The following is a 21,189-nucleotide window of genomic DNA, read 5'->3' on the forward strand; positions in this document are numbered from 1 at the left end:
TAGGACTTTTAAAAATTTGGAGTGTTTGAAAACATGGATTGCAGTCTTTTAAAAAAAAATATTTTTGTTTGAAAACAAGAATAGTAGTATTAAGAAAAAAAGTAATGGGTTTATGTTTTTTTTTTTAAATTGAAAGTTATCTAGGCCACTTTTAAAATATACCAAAATGGGTCAATCTAATTCCCTAAAATTTTTTTTTCTAAACTAACCATAAAACAAAATTTAAACTTTATATACATATTTCAAATCAAAATAATAATTCAAATTTGATTTATATCAAAAATTGATTCAAAAATATACATATATTCAAAAATGGATTTTTACTAAACTATTTTTCAATAACCATTATAAAAAAATATTGTCAATATATATAAGAAAAATATAATACAAAGCCCAATTTGAAATACCAACTCAAATTATGGTTTTCATATTTCATATTAAGTTTTAAAAATATAATATATGTAATTATTTATATGATGGTATGTATAAAATATTATTAATTATATGATTACTTATATGATGGTACATATAAAATACGATTAATTATATGATGATAAAATACGATATATAATAATGACTAGGGATGGGCTTTTGGATACCCATACGGGTTTAGTTCTGATCGGTTTGTATTTTGGGTTTTCGGGGTCAAAGATTTCAGCCTTATTAGAATGTTTCTAAATTTTGGTTTGAGTTCGATTTGGATCTTTGCGGGTTTGGTTTGGGTTTGGATAACTAATTTAAATTATTTTTAAAGTCTTAAATCATTATATATTTTAAATTTCTCAAAATGTATAAATAAAATAATATATTACGTATAAATTTGAATAACATATGTCATAATACTTAAGCTTAACATATCAATTGGCTTGATTTAAAATTTTGGATACGAAATCAATAATTATTTTAAGTATTTTTGGTGATTTGAGTATACTTTAACTATTTCAGATATTTACTTTTGACTATCTATATATATTTTCAAGTATTTAAACCAATTTAAAAGTATCATTTTTGATGTTTTATATACGTTAAATCTAAAAATAATTAATATATAAGTATATAAATCTATTTTTAGATAAATTATCCAAATACTTCGGTTCGGATCAGATTCGGTTCTCTAAATAACAAAATTTTGAATAATTAGAATATTTAATCAATTTATGTTTGGGTTTAGTACTATATCTTTGGATCGGTATCGGTTATGTTCCTCGGATTCATTTTTCCAAATCCTAATAATTACATGAAAAACAAATATCAACATATTTTTCAAAATATACACCCGCGCGCCTGCGCGGGTCAAAATCTAGTCTATATCTTATTAAAACTCAAGTACAAAATTGGAGTGTTTGGAGACTTGAATAGGACTTTTAAAAATTTGGAGTGTTTGGAAACATGGATTGCAGTCTTTTAAAAAAAAATATTTTTGTTTGAAAACAAGGATAGTAGTATTAAGAAAAAAAAGTAATGGACTTATGTTTTTTTAAAAAATTGAAAGTTATCTAGGCCACTTTTAAAATATACCAAAATGGGTCAATCTAATTCCCTAAAAAAAATTTTTCTAAACTAACCATAAAACAAAATTTAAACTTTATATACATATTTCAAATCAAAATAATAATTCAAATTTGATTTATATCAAAAATTGATTCAAAAATATACATATATTCAAAAATGGATTTTTACTAAACTATTTTTCAATAACCATTATAAAAAAATATTGTCAATATATATAAGAAAAATATAATACAAAGCCCAATTTGAAATACCAACTCAAATTATGGTTTTCATATTTCATATTAAGTTTTAAAAATATAATATATGTAATTATTTATATGATGGTATGTATAAAATACTATTAATTATATGATTACTTATATGATGGTACATATAAAATACGATTAATTATATGATGATAAAATACGATATATAATAATGACTAGGGATGGGCTTTTGGATACCCATACGGGTTTAGTTCTGATCGGTTTGTATTTTGAGTTTTCGGGGTCAAAGATTTCAGCCTTATTAGAATGTTTCTAAATTTTGGTTTGAGTTCGATTTGGATCTTTGCGGGTTTGGTTTAGGTTTGGATAACTAATTTAAATTATTTTTAAAGTCTTAAATCATTATATATTTTAAATTTCTCAAAATGTATAAATAAAATAATATATTACGTATAAATTTGAATAACATATGTCATAATACTTAAGCTTAACATATCAATTGGCTTGATTTAAAATTTTGGATACGAAATCAATAATTATTTTAAGTATTTTTGGTGATTTGAGTATACTTTAACTATTTCAGATATTTACTTTTGACTATCTATATATATTTTCAAGTATTTAAACCAATTTAAAAGTATCATTTTTGATGTTTTATATACGTTAAATCTAAAAATAATTAATATATATAAGTATATAAATCTATTTTTAGATAAATTCGGATACCCAAATACTTCGGTTCGGATCAGATTCGGTTCTCTAAATAACAAAATTTTAAATAATTAGAATATTTAATCAATTTATGTTTGGGTTTGGTACTATATCTTTGGATCGGTATCGGTTATGTTCCTCGGATTCATTTTTCCAAATCCTAATAATTACATGAAAAACAAATATCAACATATTTTTCAAAATATACACCCGCGCGCCTGCGCGGGTCAAAATCTAGTTGGTTTTGTTATTTACCATCAAATAATAAATCTGTAAGCGGGTTATTATTGGTTTAAAATCGGTTTAGTTTTAAATTTTAATTGTTAAAGTGTAACTGTTATATAGTAAACCAATATTCATATATGTATATATGTAATTTGATTTATAATTTTATTTTAGGGAGAGATATATATATTTTAAACTTGAATTTATGAATAAAATATTTAAACATTTTAAATGATGGATAATCGATATTAGACATTAATATAGTGTAGTTTTGAAGGGAAAATAATTTGTCAATTTCTATTTATGTTCTTGTGTAATTTAGTTAAACTTTTGTTTCATGGAGACTAGGGATTAACCCGGGCTACGCCCGGGATTTTTTTTTCTAATTTAAGTTGTTAAATTATTTATATTTAGGTTATGATATATATTTATATAAATGTTAAGATGCATGTCATAATTAAAATTTATTTTTATATTTTAACACGTTAAATTAACATATTTTTTACTATTTAAATATCTTTTTTTGTAATTTTGTTGGCTATCTAGTTAACATATTTAGCAAAACTATATGTTGAGTGTTGGAATAAATGTTTAGATATTTAATTAAACTGCAGAGTATTTTCGGATCGACCACATGCTCAACAATCGGTCGATCCGTAAAAAGATGGTCGATCTCCTTGGCCAGGTAAGTACAATTTTAGCAAAAATATCTTTGATTTTCACATATTAAGTATATAACTATTCTTTTGAATATTGTTTTTCAAATTGTATTTTTTGATTAAATTATTGTATTATAATGTTTATGTAAATATTTTTTGATGTTTGAATTTGTGTTGTTCGTATACTTAACCTAGATAATATTGATGTTTAACAATTTATTGTTTTCTTGATATAGAAAATAATGATATATCAAAACATATCTAATACTTGTTAAATGATAGTATAATGTAAATTACTTCCATTATTTAAAAATAACCATTTGTTTTTTTTATTTTTTATTTTACATCAGAAATTATTTTTATTTAAAAACTTCATTCATATATAATATAATTGTTTAAGTTTGGAAGATTAATCTATATATATAAATTATGTATATTTTTTAAAAATAATTCAAGATATTATATATTGAGTAACTGAATAAAAGCTGAATTTCTTATCTTGAAAATCAAATATTTATAGTTTTGTCTTCATGTAATACTCACCAATCCATAATTGATATTTATAACTCAGAATGTTTTTTAAAAAACTTAGTTTTAAATAATAAATGAATTTAATAAATTAAATTCATCACCTATAATGTTCTGTAAACTATATTTTGAAAACTCTCTAAAATTATATTTTAAGCATAATATTACTATTATTTAATTTAAGTTATTTTAAGCATAATATATGCTAAACCAACTTAAATTATATTTACAATAGGACCATCCTAAACTGGTTAATAAACCAAAAACAATACTAAACCAACATGAACCAATACCTGATTTGGCGAGGAATGAAGTGTTTCGGGATAAACGCTTGAATGATTATTAACTGTAATGGTTTGATCATGAAAGACTTAGTACGAATATTAACAATAAAATTATGGATTTGATTAATTTAAATTTGTAAGAATACATTTGAGTCTATGAAAAGCAATTCAATTCCCATGAATAAGTTTGGTTTTTGAAAGTTGCGGGTTTCCCAACAATGAATCCACCTAACAAAAAGTTCGTTGTTATAAAAAATCTCTTTCAAGGTCATTAAAGGTTTTTGGGACGGCAAGAGTTGATGGTGGAACCATTTTTTTGCTCGAGTGCTTTGAAGTTTTCCTTGATAGTGTGAGGTTGATGTTGATGGAATAATGAGTTTTATAGAGACTTTCTTGATGTAAAACTATACATTTTTATTTTTTTTGTTAAATGTGGTATTTCCATTTTTATATAATTTACTACCATTTTAATATAGATGTACATTTTAAGATCGATGTTTAAATCTTAATGTACTTTTTCCATTTTTTAAAATGTTTATTTCCATTTCTTATATTTTTTATTTACGTAATATCTATATTTTATATTTTAAAATAGATATTTAAATCTTAATGTACTTTTTCCATTTTTTTTTAAATTGTGTATTTACTTTTATCATATATTTTATATTTTAAGATAGATGTTTAATGCTTAATGAACTTTTTCCATTTTTAAAAAAAAATTGTGTATTTACTTATTATTATATATATAATTCATATATTATATATTTATATTATTTACTTATTATTTATTTTCCTGTATATGTATTTCCATTTCTTGTACTTTTTATTTACTTAATATCTCTATTTTATATTTTAATATAGATGTTTAAATCTTAATGTACGTTTTCTTTTTTTTTTTTAAATTGTATATTTCCATTTGTTATACTTTCTATTTACGTAATATCTATATTTTAAATTTTAAGATATATTTTTAAATCTTAATGTAATTTTCCATTTTTTAAATTGGGTATTTTCTTATAATATATATTTACTTATTATTTATTTTTCTTTATATTGTGTATTTCTATTTCTTATACTTTCTATTTACTAATAATTTTATAATTTAAGATAGATTTACATTTTAAGATAGATGTTTAAATACCAATGTACTTTTTCCATTTTTTAAATTGTGTATTTCCTTTTCTTATACTTTCTATTTGCGTAATATCTATATTTTATATTTTAAGATAGATGTTTAAATCTTAATATACTTTTTCCATTGTTTTTAAGTTGTGTATTTCTTTTTCTTATACTTTTTATTTACTTAATATCTATATTTTACATTTTAAGATAGATGTTTAATATTTAATGTACTCTTTCCATTTTTTAAAAATTGTGCATGTACTTATTATTGTATATATAATTCGTATATTTATATATTTATAATATTTACTTATTATTTATTTTTATATATATTGAGTATTTCTCTTTCTTATACTTTATATTTAGTTAATATCTATATTTTATATTTTAAGATAGATGTTTAAATCTTAATGTATTTTTACATTTTTAATGTAAAACGACAATGTTTAATAGAAGAACTTGGACAAATAGTCAAATAGTTATATTTATGTTTTTTTTTTTTATAAAATGGTAATGTTACATTATGGAGATAAGCCACTTTTTTTAGTGAAAAATGGAAATCTTACATATATTTAATGTAGTTTTTCTATTTTTTTATGTTGTATGTTTACATATTATTGTTATTCTTAAATATAAAATGGTAATCTTACATATGTTTAATGTAGTATTTCCATTTTTTTTATGTTGTATGTTTACATATTATTTATTATTTTCGAAATTATATATAATGTTTTTTTTTGCAAAATAGTAATTTTACATTATGGAGATAAACCGTCTTTTTTTAGTGAAAAATGGTAATCCTACATATGTTTAATGTAGTTTTTCTATTTTTATGTTGTATGTTTATATATTATTTTTTTTTTAAATTAAAAATGTAAAATGGTAATCTTACATATGTTTAATGTAGTATTTCCATTTTTTATGTTGTATGTTTACATATATTTATTATTTTCGAAATTATATATAATGTTTTTTGTTTTTTTATATAAAATGGTAATGTTACATTATGGAGATAAGCCGTCTTTTTTTCAAGTGAAAAATGGTAATCTTACATATGTTTAATGTAGTTTTTCTATTTTTTATGCTGTATGTTTACATATTATTTATATTTTGCGAAAATTAGTAATATTAAAGTGTAAAACTATTTTTTATGCCACGTGTCATCTTTTGGGAGAAGTTTTTTTTGTTGATGTGGACGCTCTATGGAGCCTCAAAAGGTCTCTTTTATTAGTAAGGACTAGGGATTAACCCGGGCTACGCCCGGGATTTTTATTTTTTTCTAATTTAAGTTGTTAAATTATTTATATTTAGGCTATGATTTATATTTATATAAATGTTAAAATGCATGTCATAATTAAAATTTATTTTTAAATTTTAACACGTTAAATTAACATATTTTTTACTATTTAAATATTTTTTTATAATTTTATTGGCTATTTAGTTATCATATTTAGCAAAACTATCTTTTGAGTGTTGGAATAAATGTTTTAGAGATTTTATTAAACTGCAGAGTATTTTTGGATCGACCACATGCTCAACATTCGATTGATCCGTAAAAAGATGGTCGATCTCCTTGGCCAGGTAAGTACAATTTTAGCAAAAATATCTTTTATTTTCAAATATTAAGTATATAACTATTCTTTTTAATATTTTTTTAATTGTATTTTTGATTAAATTATTGTATTATAATGGTTATGTAAATATTTTTTGTGATGTTTGAATTTTTGTTGTTCGTATACTTAACCTAGATGATATTGATGTTTAACAATTTATTGTTTTTTGAGAATAGAAAATAATGATATATCAAAACGTATCTAATACTTGTTAAATGATAGTATAATGTAAGTTACATCCATTATTTGAAAATAAACATTTGTTGTTTTTATTTTTATTTTAAATCAGAAATTATTTTTATTTAAAAACATTATTCATATATAATATAATAGTTTAAGTTTGGAAGATTAATCTATATATATAAATTATGTATATTTTTTAAAACATCATTTAAGATATTATATATTGAGTATCTGAATAAAAGCTGAATTTCTTATCTTGAAAATCAGATATTTATATTTTTGTCTTCATGTTATACTCACCAATCCATCATTGATATTTATAACTCAGTATGTTTTTTAAAAAACTTAGTTTTAAGTAATAAACGAATTTAATAAATTAAATTCATCACCTATAATGTTCTGTAAACTATATTTGAAAACTCTCTAAAATTATATTTAAAGCATAATATTATTATTATTTAATTTAAGTTATTTTAAACATAATATATGCTAAACCAACTTAAATTATATTTACAATAAGACCATCCTAAACCGGTTAGTAAACCAAAAATAATACTAAACCAACATGAACCAATACCTGATTCGGCGAGGAAGGAAGTGTTTCGAGATAAACGCTTGAATGGTTATCAACTGAAATGGTTTGATCATGAAAGAGTTAGTATGAATATTAACAATAAAATTATAGATTAGATTAATTTAAATTTGTAAGAATACCTTTGAGTCTATGAAAAGCAATTCAATTCCCATGAATAAGTTTGGCTTTTGGAAGTTGCGGGTTTCCCAACAATGAATCCACCTAACAAAAAGTTTGTTGTTATAAAAAAATCTCATTCAATGTCATTAAAGGTTTCTGGGACGGCAAGAGTTGATAGTGAAACTATTTTTTTGCTCGAGTGCTTTGAAATTTTGCTTAATAGTGTGAGGTTGATGTGGATGGAATAATGAGTTTTATAGGGACTTTCTTGATGTAAAACTATACATTTTTTTTTGTTTAATGTGGTATTTCTATTTTTATATAATTTACTACCATTTAAAGATAGAAGTACATTTTAAGATAGATGCTTAAATCTTAATGTACTTTTTCCATTTTTTAAAATGTTTATTTCCATTTCTTATATTTTAATTTACGTAATATCTAAATTTTATATTTTTAAATAGATATTTAAATATTAATGAACTTTTTCCATTTTTTAAATTGTGTATTTACTTATATTATATATTTTACATTTTAAGATAGATGTTTAATGCTTGATGAACTTTTTCCATTTTTAAAAAAATAGTGTATTTACTTATTATTACATATATAATTCATATATTATATATTTACATTATTTACTTATTATTTATTTTCATGTATATGTATTTCCATTTCTTGTACTTTTAATTTACTTAATATCTATATTTTACATTTTTAGATAGATGTTTAAATCTTAATGTATGTTTTCCATTTTTTAAATTGTATATTTCTATTTGTTATACATTCTATTTACGTAATATCTATATTTTAAATTTTAATATATATTTTTAAATCTTAATGTAATTTCCCATTTTTTAAATTTGGTATTCACTTATATTATATATTACTTATTATTTATTTTTCTTTATATTGTGTATTTCTATTTCTTATACTTTCTATTTACTAATAATTTTATATTTTAAGATTGATTTATATTTTAAGATAGATGTTTAAATACTAATGTATTTTTTCCATTTTTTTAAATTGTGTATTTCCTTTTCTAATACTTTCTATTTACTTAATATCTATATTTTACATTTTAAGATAGATGTTTAATATTTAATATACTCTTTTCATTTTTTAATAATTGTGCATTTACTTATTATTGTACATATAATTCGTATATTTATATATTTATAATATTTACTTATTATTTATTTTTCTATATATTGAGTATTTCTCTTTCTTATACTTTATATTTAGTTAATGTATATATTTTATATTTTAAGATAGATGTTTAAATCTTTACGTATTTTTCTATTTTTAATGTAAAACGGCAATGTTTAATAAAAGAACTTGGACATCATCCATGTACCTGGAAGCTACCTGGAAGATATCAAGCTTTTACGAAGAAGTTTCCTCAACTCAGACATCATCCATGTACCCCGAACGGAGAACCAAAGGGCGGATAGCTTGGCACGTAGTGCTAGGAAACAACCGTCTTTCGTCGTTCATATGGATGCGGAGTTACCGATTTGGTTTACAGAGTCAACATGAGTCTGTGAATGTCTTGCTGTCAAAAAAAAAAAAAAAAAACTTGGACAAATAGTCAAATAATTATTTATGTTTTTTTTTCTTTTTTTAATAAAATTCTAATGTTACATTATGAAGATAACCCGTTTTTTTAGTGAACAATGGTAATCTTACACATGTTTAATGTAGTTTTTCCATTTTTTTATGTTGTATGTTTACATATTATTGTTATTTTTAAATGTAAAATGGTAATTTTACATATGTTTAATGTAGTATTTCCATTTTTTATGTTGTATGTTTACATATTATTTATTATTTTCGAAATTATATATAATTTTTTTTTACAAAATAGTAATGTTACATTATGGAGATAAGCCGTCTTTTTTTAGTGAAAAATGGTAATCTTACATATGTTTAATGTAGTTTTTTCATTTTTTATGTTATATGTTTACATATTATTTTCTTAAAATAAAAATGTAAAATGGTAATCTTACATATGTTTAATGTAGTATTTTCATTTTTATGTTGTATGTTTTACATATATTTATTATTTTCAAAATTATATATAATGTTTTTTGTTTTTTTTTATAAAACGGTAATGTTACATTATGGAGATAAGCCGTCTTTTTTTAAGTGAAAAATAGTAATCTTACATATGTTTAATGTAGTTTTTACATTTTTTTAATGCTGTATGTTTACATATTTTTTATAATTTTCGAAAATAAGTAATATTAAAATGTAAAACTATATTTTAATGCCATGTGTCATCTTTCGAGATTATATTATATATTTACTTATTATTTATTTTTCTTTATATTGTGTATTTTTATTTCTTATACTTTCTATTTACTAATAATTTTATATTTTAAGATTGATTTACATTTTAAGATAGATGTTTAAATACTAATGTACTTTTCTATTTTTTTAAATTGTGTATTTCCTTTTCTTATACTTTCTATTTGCGTAATATCTATATTTTACATTTTAAGATAGATGTTTAAATCTTAATATACTTTTTCCATTGTTTTTAAGTTGTGTATTTCTTTTTCTTATATTTTCTATTTACTTAATATCTATATTTTACATTTTAAGATAGATGTTTAATATTTAATATACTCTTTCCATTTTTAAAAAATTGTGCATTTACTTATTATTGTATATATAATTCATATATTTATATATTTATAATATTTACTTATTATTTATTTTTTTATATATTGAGTATTTCTCTTTTTTATACTTTATATTTAGTTAATGTCTATATTTTATATTTTAAGATAGATGTTTAAATCTTTACGTATTTTTCTATTTTTAATGTAAAACGGAAATGTTTAATAGAAGAACTTGGACAAATAGTCAAACATATTTATGTTTAATGTAGTATTTCCATTTTTATGTTGTATGTTTTACTTATATTTATTATTTTCGAAATTATATATAATGTTTTTTGTTTTTTTTTTATAAAACGGTAATGTTACATTATGGAGATAAGCCGTCTTTTTTTTTTAAGTGAAAAATAGTAATCTTACATATGTTTAATGTAGTTTTTCTATTTTTTAATGCTGTATGTTTACATATTTTTTACAATTTTTGAAAATAATTAATATTAAAATGTAAAACTATATTTTATGCCACGTGTCATCTTTCGGGATAATTTTTTTCCGCTGATGTGGACGCCCTATGGAGCCTCAAAAGCTCCCTTTTATTAGTAGAGATTTAAAAAAAAAATCAAAATTTGAATCTGTGGATAATCTTATCTAAAATTTAAATTATGAAATCAATATACTTTAATTTTGTATGGTTTTGGGTAAACCGGTTAAGTTCTAACTTCTTCTTCTTCCTCAAACCGGTTAAGTCCCTTGCCGTCGTCGGGAAGATAACAGTTCACTAAATCAATCTGCAATCAAGAAAGAGAAAGAGAGAGAGAGAGAGTTTGATCCTTCATCACAGCTTATGCAGCAGTCCCAACTTCTCCAGAACCCTGCCGATTCGGCGAACAATCAGTCCGAGCCAGACGCGCCGCCGAAGCAGGTGGCTCAGGCCATGGATCGACTCAACCAAGCTGCACGGGCCATCGCCGATATTCGCCTCGGCGCTGACCGTATCTTCGAAGCCGTCTTCCTAACTTCTCATCCTCGCAGCAGCAGCACAACCGACACGTCACTTCAGCTCTTACTCAGAGAAGACGCCTCCATGCGTCAACACCTTCACGATCTCCGTTCGATTGGTACTTTTTTACAAAATTGATTCTCTTCGTTAGTATCTGTAGATTTAAGGATGGATGGGATGGTGTTGATTGGATCTCAGGGAAGAAGCTGGAAGAGTCTGGGGTTCTCACTGAGTCTCTCAGGTCGAGGAGTAACTCGTGGGGCCTTCACATGCCGTTGGTTTGTCCAGATGGTGCGGTCGTTGCGTATGCGTGGAAGAGGCAGCTTGCTGGCCAAGCTGGTGCTTCTGCTGTTGATAGAACTAGGTATCACATTGTGTGTTAGAGATTTTGAGCATAACTAAGTGTTTAGGTTCGAGTCTAACATCTTAGGATTGAAGATACATTTGTGTTGAAATGATCATTAACCTTAGTGAATCATATGCAATTTGTAGTGTCATCAGCTATAGCATTCTCCATTTGCTCTTCTCTGGCGAATGATTTGGTTTGTTAAAACTTTGAATATGATTCTTAATGACTGTAGTTTAGCTCTCAAGGATCAAAAGAAGGCTAGCTTAGAATTGAAGTTACATTTGTCTGTTAGTTCCATCTTCCTCCTGGAGAGTAGATTGTTTTGGTTTATGTTTCCATCATCTGTCCTCACTTTCTGTTTTTGGTTTATACCATGTGATGTTGGAAGGATTGTTATTAGGAATCATGCACTTTGGAGTTTCATCTGCTATAGCATGCTTACTATTTTCCATTTTCTCTTCTCTCTTGAATGATGGCTATATCCTGGTTTGTTAAGAGTTTATGACTCTTTGTGACTGTAGGTTAGCTCTTAAGGCCTTCACGGATCAGAAAAGGCGTTTCTTTCCACACATTGACGATGGACTGAAGGAACCAAGATTAAAGAAACATCGTGCCTCCCATTCACTATTGGAACATGGAGGAGAGGAGCCGTTTGATTACAAAACATTGCCTGATATACAATTGCGTTTAGAGAAGCTGGTTCCGAATGTGAAGATGTCTACATATGGACGGTTGAGCTGGCTCAAAAGAGCTAATTCTTTACCTGTGTCAGGCAGTGATGATGATCCAGCAGAAGCATCGAAACTTGTTTTTCAGAATTCTAGTAAGCTGAGATCAGGGTTAGAGGCTGAGGTCGCTGATAAAGTTGCTGTGATTGAGTTGTATGTTCCATCTGTGTTCAGAGCTGTGGTCTCGTTGAATCCGGCTGGTTCTGTTGATCCAGATTCTGTTGCGTTCTTCTCTCCAGATGAGGTAACTTCCATTAGTTAAAACTGATCTTCAGAGGATGTTGTTTTTTGCTTCATCCCTTCACTTCTTTATAGGGAGGCAGCTACTTACATTCGAGAGGCTTCTCGGCTCATCATGTTTACAAACACATCACGGTAACAGAGAGTGCAACTGGTGTTACGAATTTGATTGATTAGGAACTTGCGTTAATTAGCTTTTTCTTGCAGGAACATGCTTCTACGGCCTTGCAATATTTCCTCGGCTTTGGTACCGGAACAGCTCTGTACTCTCTTCTGGTAAAAAGATTTAGCAAGAACTCATCTGTCTTTGGATAACATAAACCATTACTTTCTTTTGGATCCATGGAAGTTAATTTACACATTTTCTTGTCCTCTAATGCAGCTATGGATATGCAGTTTTGAATCCCTATTTAGTAAATCGTGCAGGTAATAATAGGCCAGTCTATAAGATTCTTGTGCATTGAAGCACTCGTGTTAACAGCGGAGTGAACTTTTCACATCTCTTATGGTGCAGTAAATGTGGAAGGCTATTAGCGATGGATAAAAAATCTGCTCTAATTCTACCTCCTCTACACCGTGCTTACCAAGAATTGCCTCTTGCAGCCAACATAGATGTTTGTGAAGCTTACCATGGCGGTTGCTCTCCAGATGATTCTTAATAATCCAGTGGTTAGGGAGGATCAATTAGAAGGTTATAGAACTTGCATCTTAGAGCATTTTGCATGGATCTGTAATATCTAGTTTTCTCTTTGACCCCTCTTGTTTGTATCCAACGTTGAGGTTAAGTTTACATTATAGCAGTTCCTTTCTTCTCGGTTAAGAGACATAGAGGCAAGTGACAAGTGATGGTACATGGGACTGTTGTCTATAATGTAGATATTTGATCTGTGTCACGAGATGACTGACCAAAGACTTATTTTACTCGGTTCACATTCATATGTTAGTATGTTGCAATAAACATCAAAGTGAGAAGAAGACAAAGTGGGTCCTGAATCTTGCACCAGGAGACGAACGTGTTGGATTCAGAACCAGAAACAGAAAAGATGTTACATTTATCAAGATCAGTAAGTTTCATGTCTTCTTTGATCAATAAGATTATGTCTTCTTTTCATAGTGATTTTACATTTGAAATTGATTTTTAACTTCAAATCTGAAACTAAAAGAAACACACAGAAGAGTCACTAAAGCAAACAAAAGGGCTAGGAAGAAGAAGAAGAATAAGATCATACATTTACACAACAACATAAGACAACCTTCCAAAACCAAAACCAAACTCCTCACTACTTCTTGCCTTCTTCAACAAAACTAACAGCTTTCACAGGACATTCCTCTGGAACCACCACCATTGACCTCCTCACACCACATAATGTCCAGATACACAAAGCCAACACTGCTCCCAAGGCTCCACACACTGCACCCAACACCAAAACACCTATCATCCCCCATACACACTCGTTTCTCCCAACACCCTCTTCCTCCTCAGTAGAACTATCACCCTCCAATGCTTCATACGGCTGAAGCGGCTCTGAATGCATCCACACCGGAGGAGGATGCCATACCTCAACCCCCCACGAATATAGAAAATGCGCATTTGAAGAGTTCCCGTTTGCAGAACTTAACCCCACCATGAACTCACCACCATTCCAAAGCTCCTCCAAGTCCACCGAGAAAGAGAAGAACGGATCATACATCTTAACCGAACCAGCTTTTCTAAACCGAATCATCATCCTCTTGGAACTCCCCTCATACTCAACCATACAGTTCAGCCTCCCTCCTTTCTCCATCATCAAGTCACCCCTAAACGAAAGGTTTCTAATTTGAGAACCTATCAAGATTCTCGCACGGTTACCTCCACTGGATACATCAAACTCAAAGCCAACAACCGTCTCGTTCTTTGCGAACTGAAACAGAAACCCTAAAGCAGAGGAGGAGGTGGTGTCTTTCTTACCGAACAGACCAAGATCAAAACTTGTCGGGACCATTACAAACCCCAGGACGTCAGCAATCTCGTTAGGCATCGAGAAGGAGAAGTGAGTGGAGAAAGATAGCGAGTTCCTCCTCTCTTTACCTTGGAGAAGCTTGATGGGTTTCTTGTAAAAGACTCCTCCCAAGCTTCCACTCACTGAGTTAGTCAGCTGAATCGAAGAAGTGGAACTGACCAGCTTCGAATCTCCGAACAGAGAGACATCCTTGTAAAAAGTCTGAGACTTCGCGAACCCATCAAATGAAAAGGAGGAGTTCTCATGTGTAGTAGCCATGGTTCCATAACTCACGAAGCACAGAGCAAAGAAAAAGGATAGAGCTTTGAGCAACATCGCCATAGCTTTGAACAGGGACAAGCTCTTCTTCTTCTTCTTCTAGATGGAATCTTTTAGGAACCGAGAAAGAGTTCTACTTTTAAAGAAGACAAAAGTAAAGTTGTTTTCTTTGTTATTGTGTGGATTTACGTGAAGAAGAAGAAGAAGAAGATTAAAATAATATAATCTTGTGCAGAAACCAGAGACCACGATTCGCTCTCATTCTCTTTCTTGTAGTGCTTGCTGACTAAAGGTTGTGAATGTATTTAATGCTGTTTCTGATTTTTTTTATTCAATGTTATTATTACATTCTCTCTTGTTTAGTCTTTGAGATTATGAAACCTATGCGCATTTTCTTCAAAACGTTTATAACATACATTAAAATGGTTGAAGAGGCTTTGCTTCACACTTTTTGTTTTACTTACGATCAGATGGTCACATACATATACGTAAGGACAGCTTGAGTGAATAGTACTACTGTAATGATGTACTTATAAAGTGAACTCGTCCAACAAAGATAATTAACATTAAATAAATAAACTCGTTTCAGTGACAAGAAAGAGGGGTCGATATCAATGGACCAATGAAAAGAAAGCTCATGGGCAATCCCCACTTGGCTTTCTTCTTCTTTTCTGATCTCATTTAAAATAATTCTTGCCAAACAAAAAAACAAGAGGTAAGTTCCAATAATTTTCTTAAAAGAAGGATGATGATTCAACAAAAAGACAAAAGTTTAAGCGTTTCACAAATTGTTGGTTCAAAAAAATATCTGACCTAACAAGAACAAAACGTATCAACAGTATCTAAAGAATCCAAAGAAAAGCTTACATTCAACACTTTTATGAAAAAAATGTGTGTTCCTCTCCTATAAGTCGAATGCACTAGCAGAAGTTGAAACAAAAGGTTTTATTACATTGGCAAGAAATCAAAGACATAAAAAAAAGATTATTTGTCTTGTTCAAATAGGTAAAACATTTCATGAGTAAAGAGAGCATTATGTTGAGAAAGACAAGAGAGTAGTTGAATTTTAGCTATCTATACAATAGAAACTTGATTTGAAGACTAAAAGATATCCATATAACCATAATGCTGACATAATATTGTTTACTTTAGATCTAAAAAAAATATTAATGGGTAGACATTTAACCTTATTAAAGCCTGTATTTCACTTTATATTGATTTCCACTCAACTAAAACGTAAAACCTAACATAAAATGGATTAGTTCGTTACAGTAACTATCAATTAGAAACAGAACTTTACAAAAACAAAAATGCTATGAATCCCACTCACAAAAAGAAGACTTCTTATTGAATTAATAATATTTCTCTATTGGTATTTGATCTACTATATCTATATTTAGATACTAATCCATCAGAAACTAATTAATATACTCAAGAATATATGCATCTGCTCTATCCAAAGAAATAATCATAATCATCTAGGAGCCACCTCTGAAATGCTCTGAAACGAAATAACAGAAACCGACGACGATCCTTGATTAACAGCTGGGCTTTTCCCTTTGTAACCTTGTGTTGATGAACTCTCCTGTGAGCTGCTACCTATAAGACCGAGGCCACGGTGGTTGCCTCCCTTGTTGACACCTCTGTAGACACCAGGCTCCGTTAAGGCAGACTCGTTGAGCTTAATCTCTTTCCTGCTAAGCATCTCCACCACTTGCTTCATGTTTGGTCTCTTTTGTGCCGCGGCTTGAGTGCAGAATAGAGCTACTTTGATGAATCGTATCACTTCTGCTTCAGGAAACTTGGTTAGATATGGATCCACACACTCTAGTAGCCTCCCTTCTTCTCTCAGTTTCCATACCTACCAAACCACATATTAACTATATAAACCATTGATCACAGATAGTTTTGGACAATTCGTCTCTTTTTCTCAAATAGTTTAAGTACATTTTTAAATTATATTTCTGGTTATTTTATATGTAAATATAATTATTATTTATATATATTCGAATATACAATTCGTTCTCGTTTTGGTTTCGGTTCGGTTTGTATATATAAATATAAGAATTTTTTGGATAGTTAGGTATTCAACAGTTTTGATCCGGTTTTGGTTATTTTAGTTTGATTCTTTGAATATCGGGTAAAATGCCTAGGCCTATCACAACAAAGTTTAGGATGTTTACATTGACTTATGTATATATTGTGTGTTAAGGTATTAGAGTTCATAAGCTTTACCCATTCGACCAGAACCAATAACTCGTCTGTAAAGGCAGCTCTGCTGCTACTACCACCACTTATGACTTCAAGCACAAGTATTCCAAAGCTGTAAACATCTGCTTTTTTTGTTAACTGTCCTAGAAGTGCGTATTCTGGGGCCAAGTATCCCCTGTAGTGTCAGACTTCATTAGCTGAAAACATCTGTAGAGGAAAGACGGATACATACATGAAACGATTCTTACACTGTTCCAGCTACTCTGGTACTAATGTGAGTGACATTGTCTGGAAAAAGCTTTGCCAGCCCGAAATCTCCAATCTTGGGACAAAAGTTTCGGTCTAGTAAGATATTACTGGCCTTTATGTCGCGGTGAACGACCTGAGGCTCGACTTCCTCGTGAAGGAAAGCTAAACCTGAAGCTGTCCCAACGCAAATGGCTGCACGTTTGGACCAATCAAGTGGAACATACTTACTCCTTGAACCTAAAAGATCACTCAAAACAACATCAGGAGAAAGACAGGACACACTGTGTTGGACTTGGTAGACGAATGTTACCAAGCAAAACACTAGCAAGACTGTTGTTCTCAAGGTACTCATAGACGAGAATCCGATTGTTCCCTTCGATGCAGCAGCCAATGAGGTTAACCAGGTTAGGATGATGAATGTTGGATATCAAGTTGATCTCAGTCAAGAACTCGCGTGTGCCTTGTTTGGATTCTGCTGAAAGTGATTTCACTGCTACTTGTGTACCATCTCTCAATACTCCCTGCAAGATTCAAGAACCATGTTGTTGCATGATTCACCAGAAACATCAAACGTAACATTTCTCACCTTGTAGACAACGCCAAAGCCACCACCTCCAATTCTGGTAGATGGATGGAAGTCATCTGTGGCTGATCTTAATGAGTTATATGAGAAGACCCTCACATTGTCGGTGAAAATCTCTGAATCATTCAAAGAACCATAGATCATTTAATTCAAGAACCATTTTCTTTAGCAAAAAAAAAAGATCACTAAATTGAATTGGTCAACCATTTTTGATGATTCTTTAGCTTAAAATTAATGACTACAGACAAAAGAACTTGTACATCAGTACAAACGTATCAATGGAATGGTTTGCATATACCTTCAGCTTCTTTCTGACCAAGACGATCATTTCTTTTGCACTTATCAAGAACTCTGAAGCAATTAAAGGGCATCACAAGATCCAGAGAGAATATATACAAGAATCACTCCTGGATGCAGACTAAATCTGGATTTGATAGAGATGTAAGAACGAAAAGTTTCCTACAAGAACCTCAAATTTGACCTGTCTTCTGGATACAAACTGAATCTGGAGGAAGAAGAAGATTATGGATTTGTTTGAAAAAACTTGTTTAGTGGGGTAAATTTCTTTGGCACAAGAAGACCAGAGAGTTTAATCAAAGAGAAAAATCATCATGAATTTGCTTTTTCAATCTTTTTCGTGTGGATGACAATAAATTATTTAGTAACCAAACCAAACACAGTCGGGACATATGAACAGTGAATATGCTGAGACAAAAAAAAAAATCTCGAAAGCGACAGCTACAAGACGACGTGACTGATATAATTGATAATGTTTCAAAACTTGTTTTTAACACAAAAATATTTTTTTACAAAAGAAAAAGATTGTTTTAGATATTAAACATGAGTGATTTACCTACATAAACATTGTATGTTGCATGATCTTGTTTGTGTGTGTATTATATGAACATTCAACTTATCAAATGAACTTTCATTTTCACCGTATAAATGTTCTATTTATTATTTCGGAACTCTATTATATCACTAGGGATTAACCCGGGCTACGCCCGGGATTTTTATTTTTTTCTAATTTAAGTTTTTAAATTATTTATATTTAGGTTATGATATATATTTTTTATAAATCTTAAGATGCATGTCATAATTAAAATTTATTTTAAATTTTAACACGTTCAATTAACATATTTTTACTATTTAAATATTTTTTTTGTAATTTTGTTGGCTATCTAATTATCATATTTAGCAAAACTATCTGTTGAGTGTTGGAATAAATGTTTTAGATATTTAATTAAACTGCAGAGTATTTTCGGATCGATCACATGCTCAACAATCGATCGATCCGTAAAAAGATGGTCGATCTCCTTGGCCAGGTAAGTACAATTTTAGCAAAAATATCTTTGATTTTCAAATATTAAGTATATAAGTATTCTTTTGGATATTCTCTTTTTGAATTGTATTTTTTGATTAAATTATTGTATTATAATGTTTATGTAAATATTTTTTTGTGATGTTTGAATTTGTTTTGTTCGTATACTTAACCTAGATGATATTGATGTTTAACAATTTATTATTTTCTAGAAATAAAAAATAATGATATATCAAAACGTATCTAATACTTGTTAAATGATACTATAATGTAAATTACATCCATTATTTAAAAATAACCATTTGTTGTTTTTATTTTTTTTTAAATCAGAAATTATTTTTATTTAAAAACATTATTCATATATAATATAATAGTTTAAGTTTGGAAGATTAATATATATATATATGAATTATGTGTATGTTTTAAAAAATAATTTAAGATGTTATATATTGAGTAACTGAATAAAATCTGAATTTCTTATCTTGAAAATCAAATAATTATATTTTTGTCTTCGTGTTATACTCATCAATCCATCATTGATATTTATAACTCAGTATGCTTAAAAAAAACTTAGTTTGAAGTAATAAATGAATTTAATAAATTAAATTCATCACCTATAATGTTCTGTAAACTATATTTGAAAACTCTCTACAATTATATTTTAAGCATAATTACTATTATTTAATTTAAGTTATTTTAAGCATAATATATGCTAAATCAACTTAAATTATATTTACAATAGGACCATCCTAAACCGGTTAATAAACCAAAAACAATACTAAACCAACATGAACTAATACCTGATTCGGCGAGGAAGGAAGTGTTCCGTGATAAACGCTTGAATGGATATTAACTGTAATGGTTTGATCATGAAAGAGTTAGTATGAATATTAACAATAAAATTATGGATTAGATTAATTTAAATTTGTAAGAATACCTTTGAGTCTATGAAAAACAATTCAATTCCCATGAATAAGTTTGCCCTTTGGAAGTTGCGGGGTTCCCAACAATGAATCCACCTAATAAAAAGTTCGTTCTTATAAAAAATCTCCTTCAAGGTCGTTAAAAGTTTTTGGACGGCAAGAGTTAATGGTGGAACCATTTTTTTGCTCGAGTGCTTTGAAGCTTTCCTTGATAGTGTGAGGTTGATGTTGATAGTATAATGAGTTTTATAGGGACTTTCTTGATGTAAAACTATACTTTTTTTTAATGTGGTATTTCCATTTTTATATAATTTATTACCATTTTAAGATAGATGTACATTTTAAGAGAGATGTTTAAATCTTAATATACTTTTTCCATTTTTTAAAATGTTTATTTCCATTTCTTATTTTTTTTTACGTAATATCTATATTTTATATTTTAAAATAGATATTTAAATCTTAATGTACTTTTTCCATTTTTTCAAATTGTGTATTTCCTTATATTATATATTTTACATTTTAAGATAGATGATTAATGCTTAATGAACTTTTTCCATTTTTTAAATTTTGTTGTGTATTTACTTATTATTATATATATAATTCATATATTATATATTTACATTATTTACTTATTATTTACTTATTATTTATTTTCCTGTATATGTATTTCTATTTCTTGTACTTTTTATTTACTTAATATCTCTATTTTACATTTTAATATAGATGTTTAAATCTTAATGTACGTTCATTTGTTATACTTTCTATTTACGTAATATCTATATTTTAAATTTTAAGATATATTTTTAAAACTTAATGTAATTTTCCATTTTTTAATTGGGTATTTACTTATATTATATATTTACTAATTTTTTTTATATTGTGTATTTCTATTTCTTATACTTTCTATTTACTAATAATTTTATATTTTAAGATAGATTTACATTTTAAGATAGATGTTTAAATACT

At 27.7% G+C, this 21,189-nt stretch overlaps 3 protein-coding genes across 3 annotated transcripts; 1 reads left to right on the top strand and 2 right to left on the bottom strand.

Annotated features, from left to right (window-relative positions):
- Positions 1–11,129: 11,129 nt before the first annotated feature.
- Positions 11,130–13,574, top strand: LOC103859315 (mediator of RNA polymerase II transcription subunit 27). Its single transcript, XM_009136826.2, has 7 exons — positions 11,130–11,479; positions 11,560–11,725; positions 12,232–12,682; positions 12,754–12,813; positions 12,886–12,954; positions 13,061–13,104; positions 13,193–13,574. Exons 1-7 carry the CDS (start codon positions 11,206–11,208, stop codon positions 13,335–13,337), a joined length of 1,209 nt encoding a protein of 402 aa, XP_009135074.2. The 5' UTR covers positions 11,130–11,205; the 3' UTR covers positions 13,338–13,574.
- A 221-nt stretch (positions 13,575–13,795) lies between these two features.
- On the bottom strand, positions 13,796–15,199 carry LOC103859316 (probable L-type lectin-domain containing receptor kinase VI.1). The gene has a single exon (XM_009136827.3). It carries the CDS (start codon positions 14,997–14,999, stop codon positions 13,959–13,961), a length of 1,041 nt encoding a protein of 346 aa, XP_009135075.1. The 5' UTR covers positions 15,000–15,199; the 3' UTR covers positions 13,796–13,958.
- A 1,053-nt stretch (positions 15,200–16,252) lies between these two features.
- On the bottom strand, positions 16,253–18,621 carry LOC103859317 (putative serine/threonine-protein kinase). The gene is made up of 6 exons (XM_009136828.3): positions 18,278–18,621; positions 17,983–18,095; positions 17,707–17,917; positions 17,396–17,633; positions 17,172–17,322; positions 16,253–16,797 (listed from the first exon to the last, which is right to left on the bottom strand). Exons 1-6 carry the CDS (start codon positions 18,348–18,350, stop codon positions 16,411–16,413), a joined length of 1,173 nt encoding a protein of 390 aa, XP_009135076.1. The 5' UTR covers positions 18,351–18,621; the 3' UTR covers positions 16,253–16,410.
- Positions 18,622–21,189: the final 2,568 nt, after the last annotated feature.

This window comes from Brassica rapa, chromosome A03 (assembly GCF_000309985.2).
Source record: "Brassica rapa cultivar Chiifu-401-42 chromosome A03, CAAS_Brap_v3.01, whole genome shotgun sequence".
Classification (NCBI taxonomy): Eukaryota; Viridiplantae; Streptophyta; class Magnoliopsida; order Brassicales; family Brassicaceae; genus Brassica; species Brassica rapa.

Bases quoted from the DNA above. Each gene is read 5' to 3' on its own strand.
- LOC103859317 (XM_009136828.3), bottom strand. From the start codon at position 18,350: ATGCCCTTTAATTGCTTCAGAGTTCTTGATAAGTGCAAAAGAAATGAT. The intron at 17,323-17,395 runs GTAAGAATCGTT...CTGACACTACAG, and splicing joins ACCAGAGTAGCTGGAACAGT to GGGATACTTGGCCCCAGAAT. The intron at 16,798-17,171 runs GTAAAGCTTATG...GTGGTTTGGTAG, and splicing joins TATTGGTTCTGGTCGAATGG to GTATGGAAACTGAGAGAAGA.
- LOC103859316 (XM_009136827.3), bottom strand. From the start codon at position 14,999: ATGGCGATGTTGCTCAAAGCTCTATCCTTTTTCTTTGCTCTGTGCTTC.
- LOC103859315 (XM_009136826.2), top strand. From the start codon at position 11,206: ATGCAGCAGTCCCAACTTCTCCAGAACCCTGCCGATTCGGCGAACAAT. The intron at 12,683-12,753 runs GTAACTTCCATT...ACTTCTTTATAG, and splicing joins CGTTCTTCTCTCCAGATGAG to GGAGGCAGCTACTTACATTC. The intron at 12,955-13,060 runs GTAAAAAGATTT...CCTCTAATGCAG, and splicing joins CAGCTCTGTACTCTCTTCTG to CTATGGATATGCAGTTTTGA.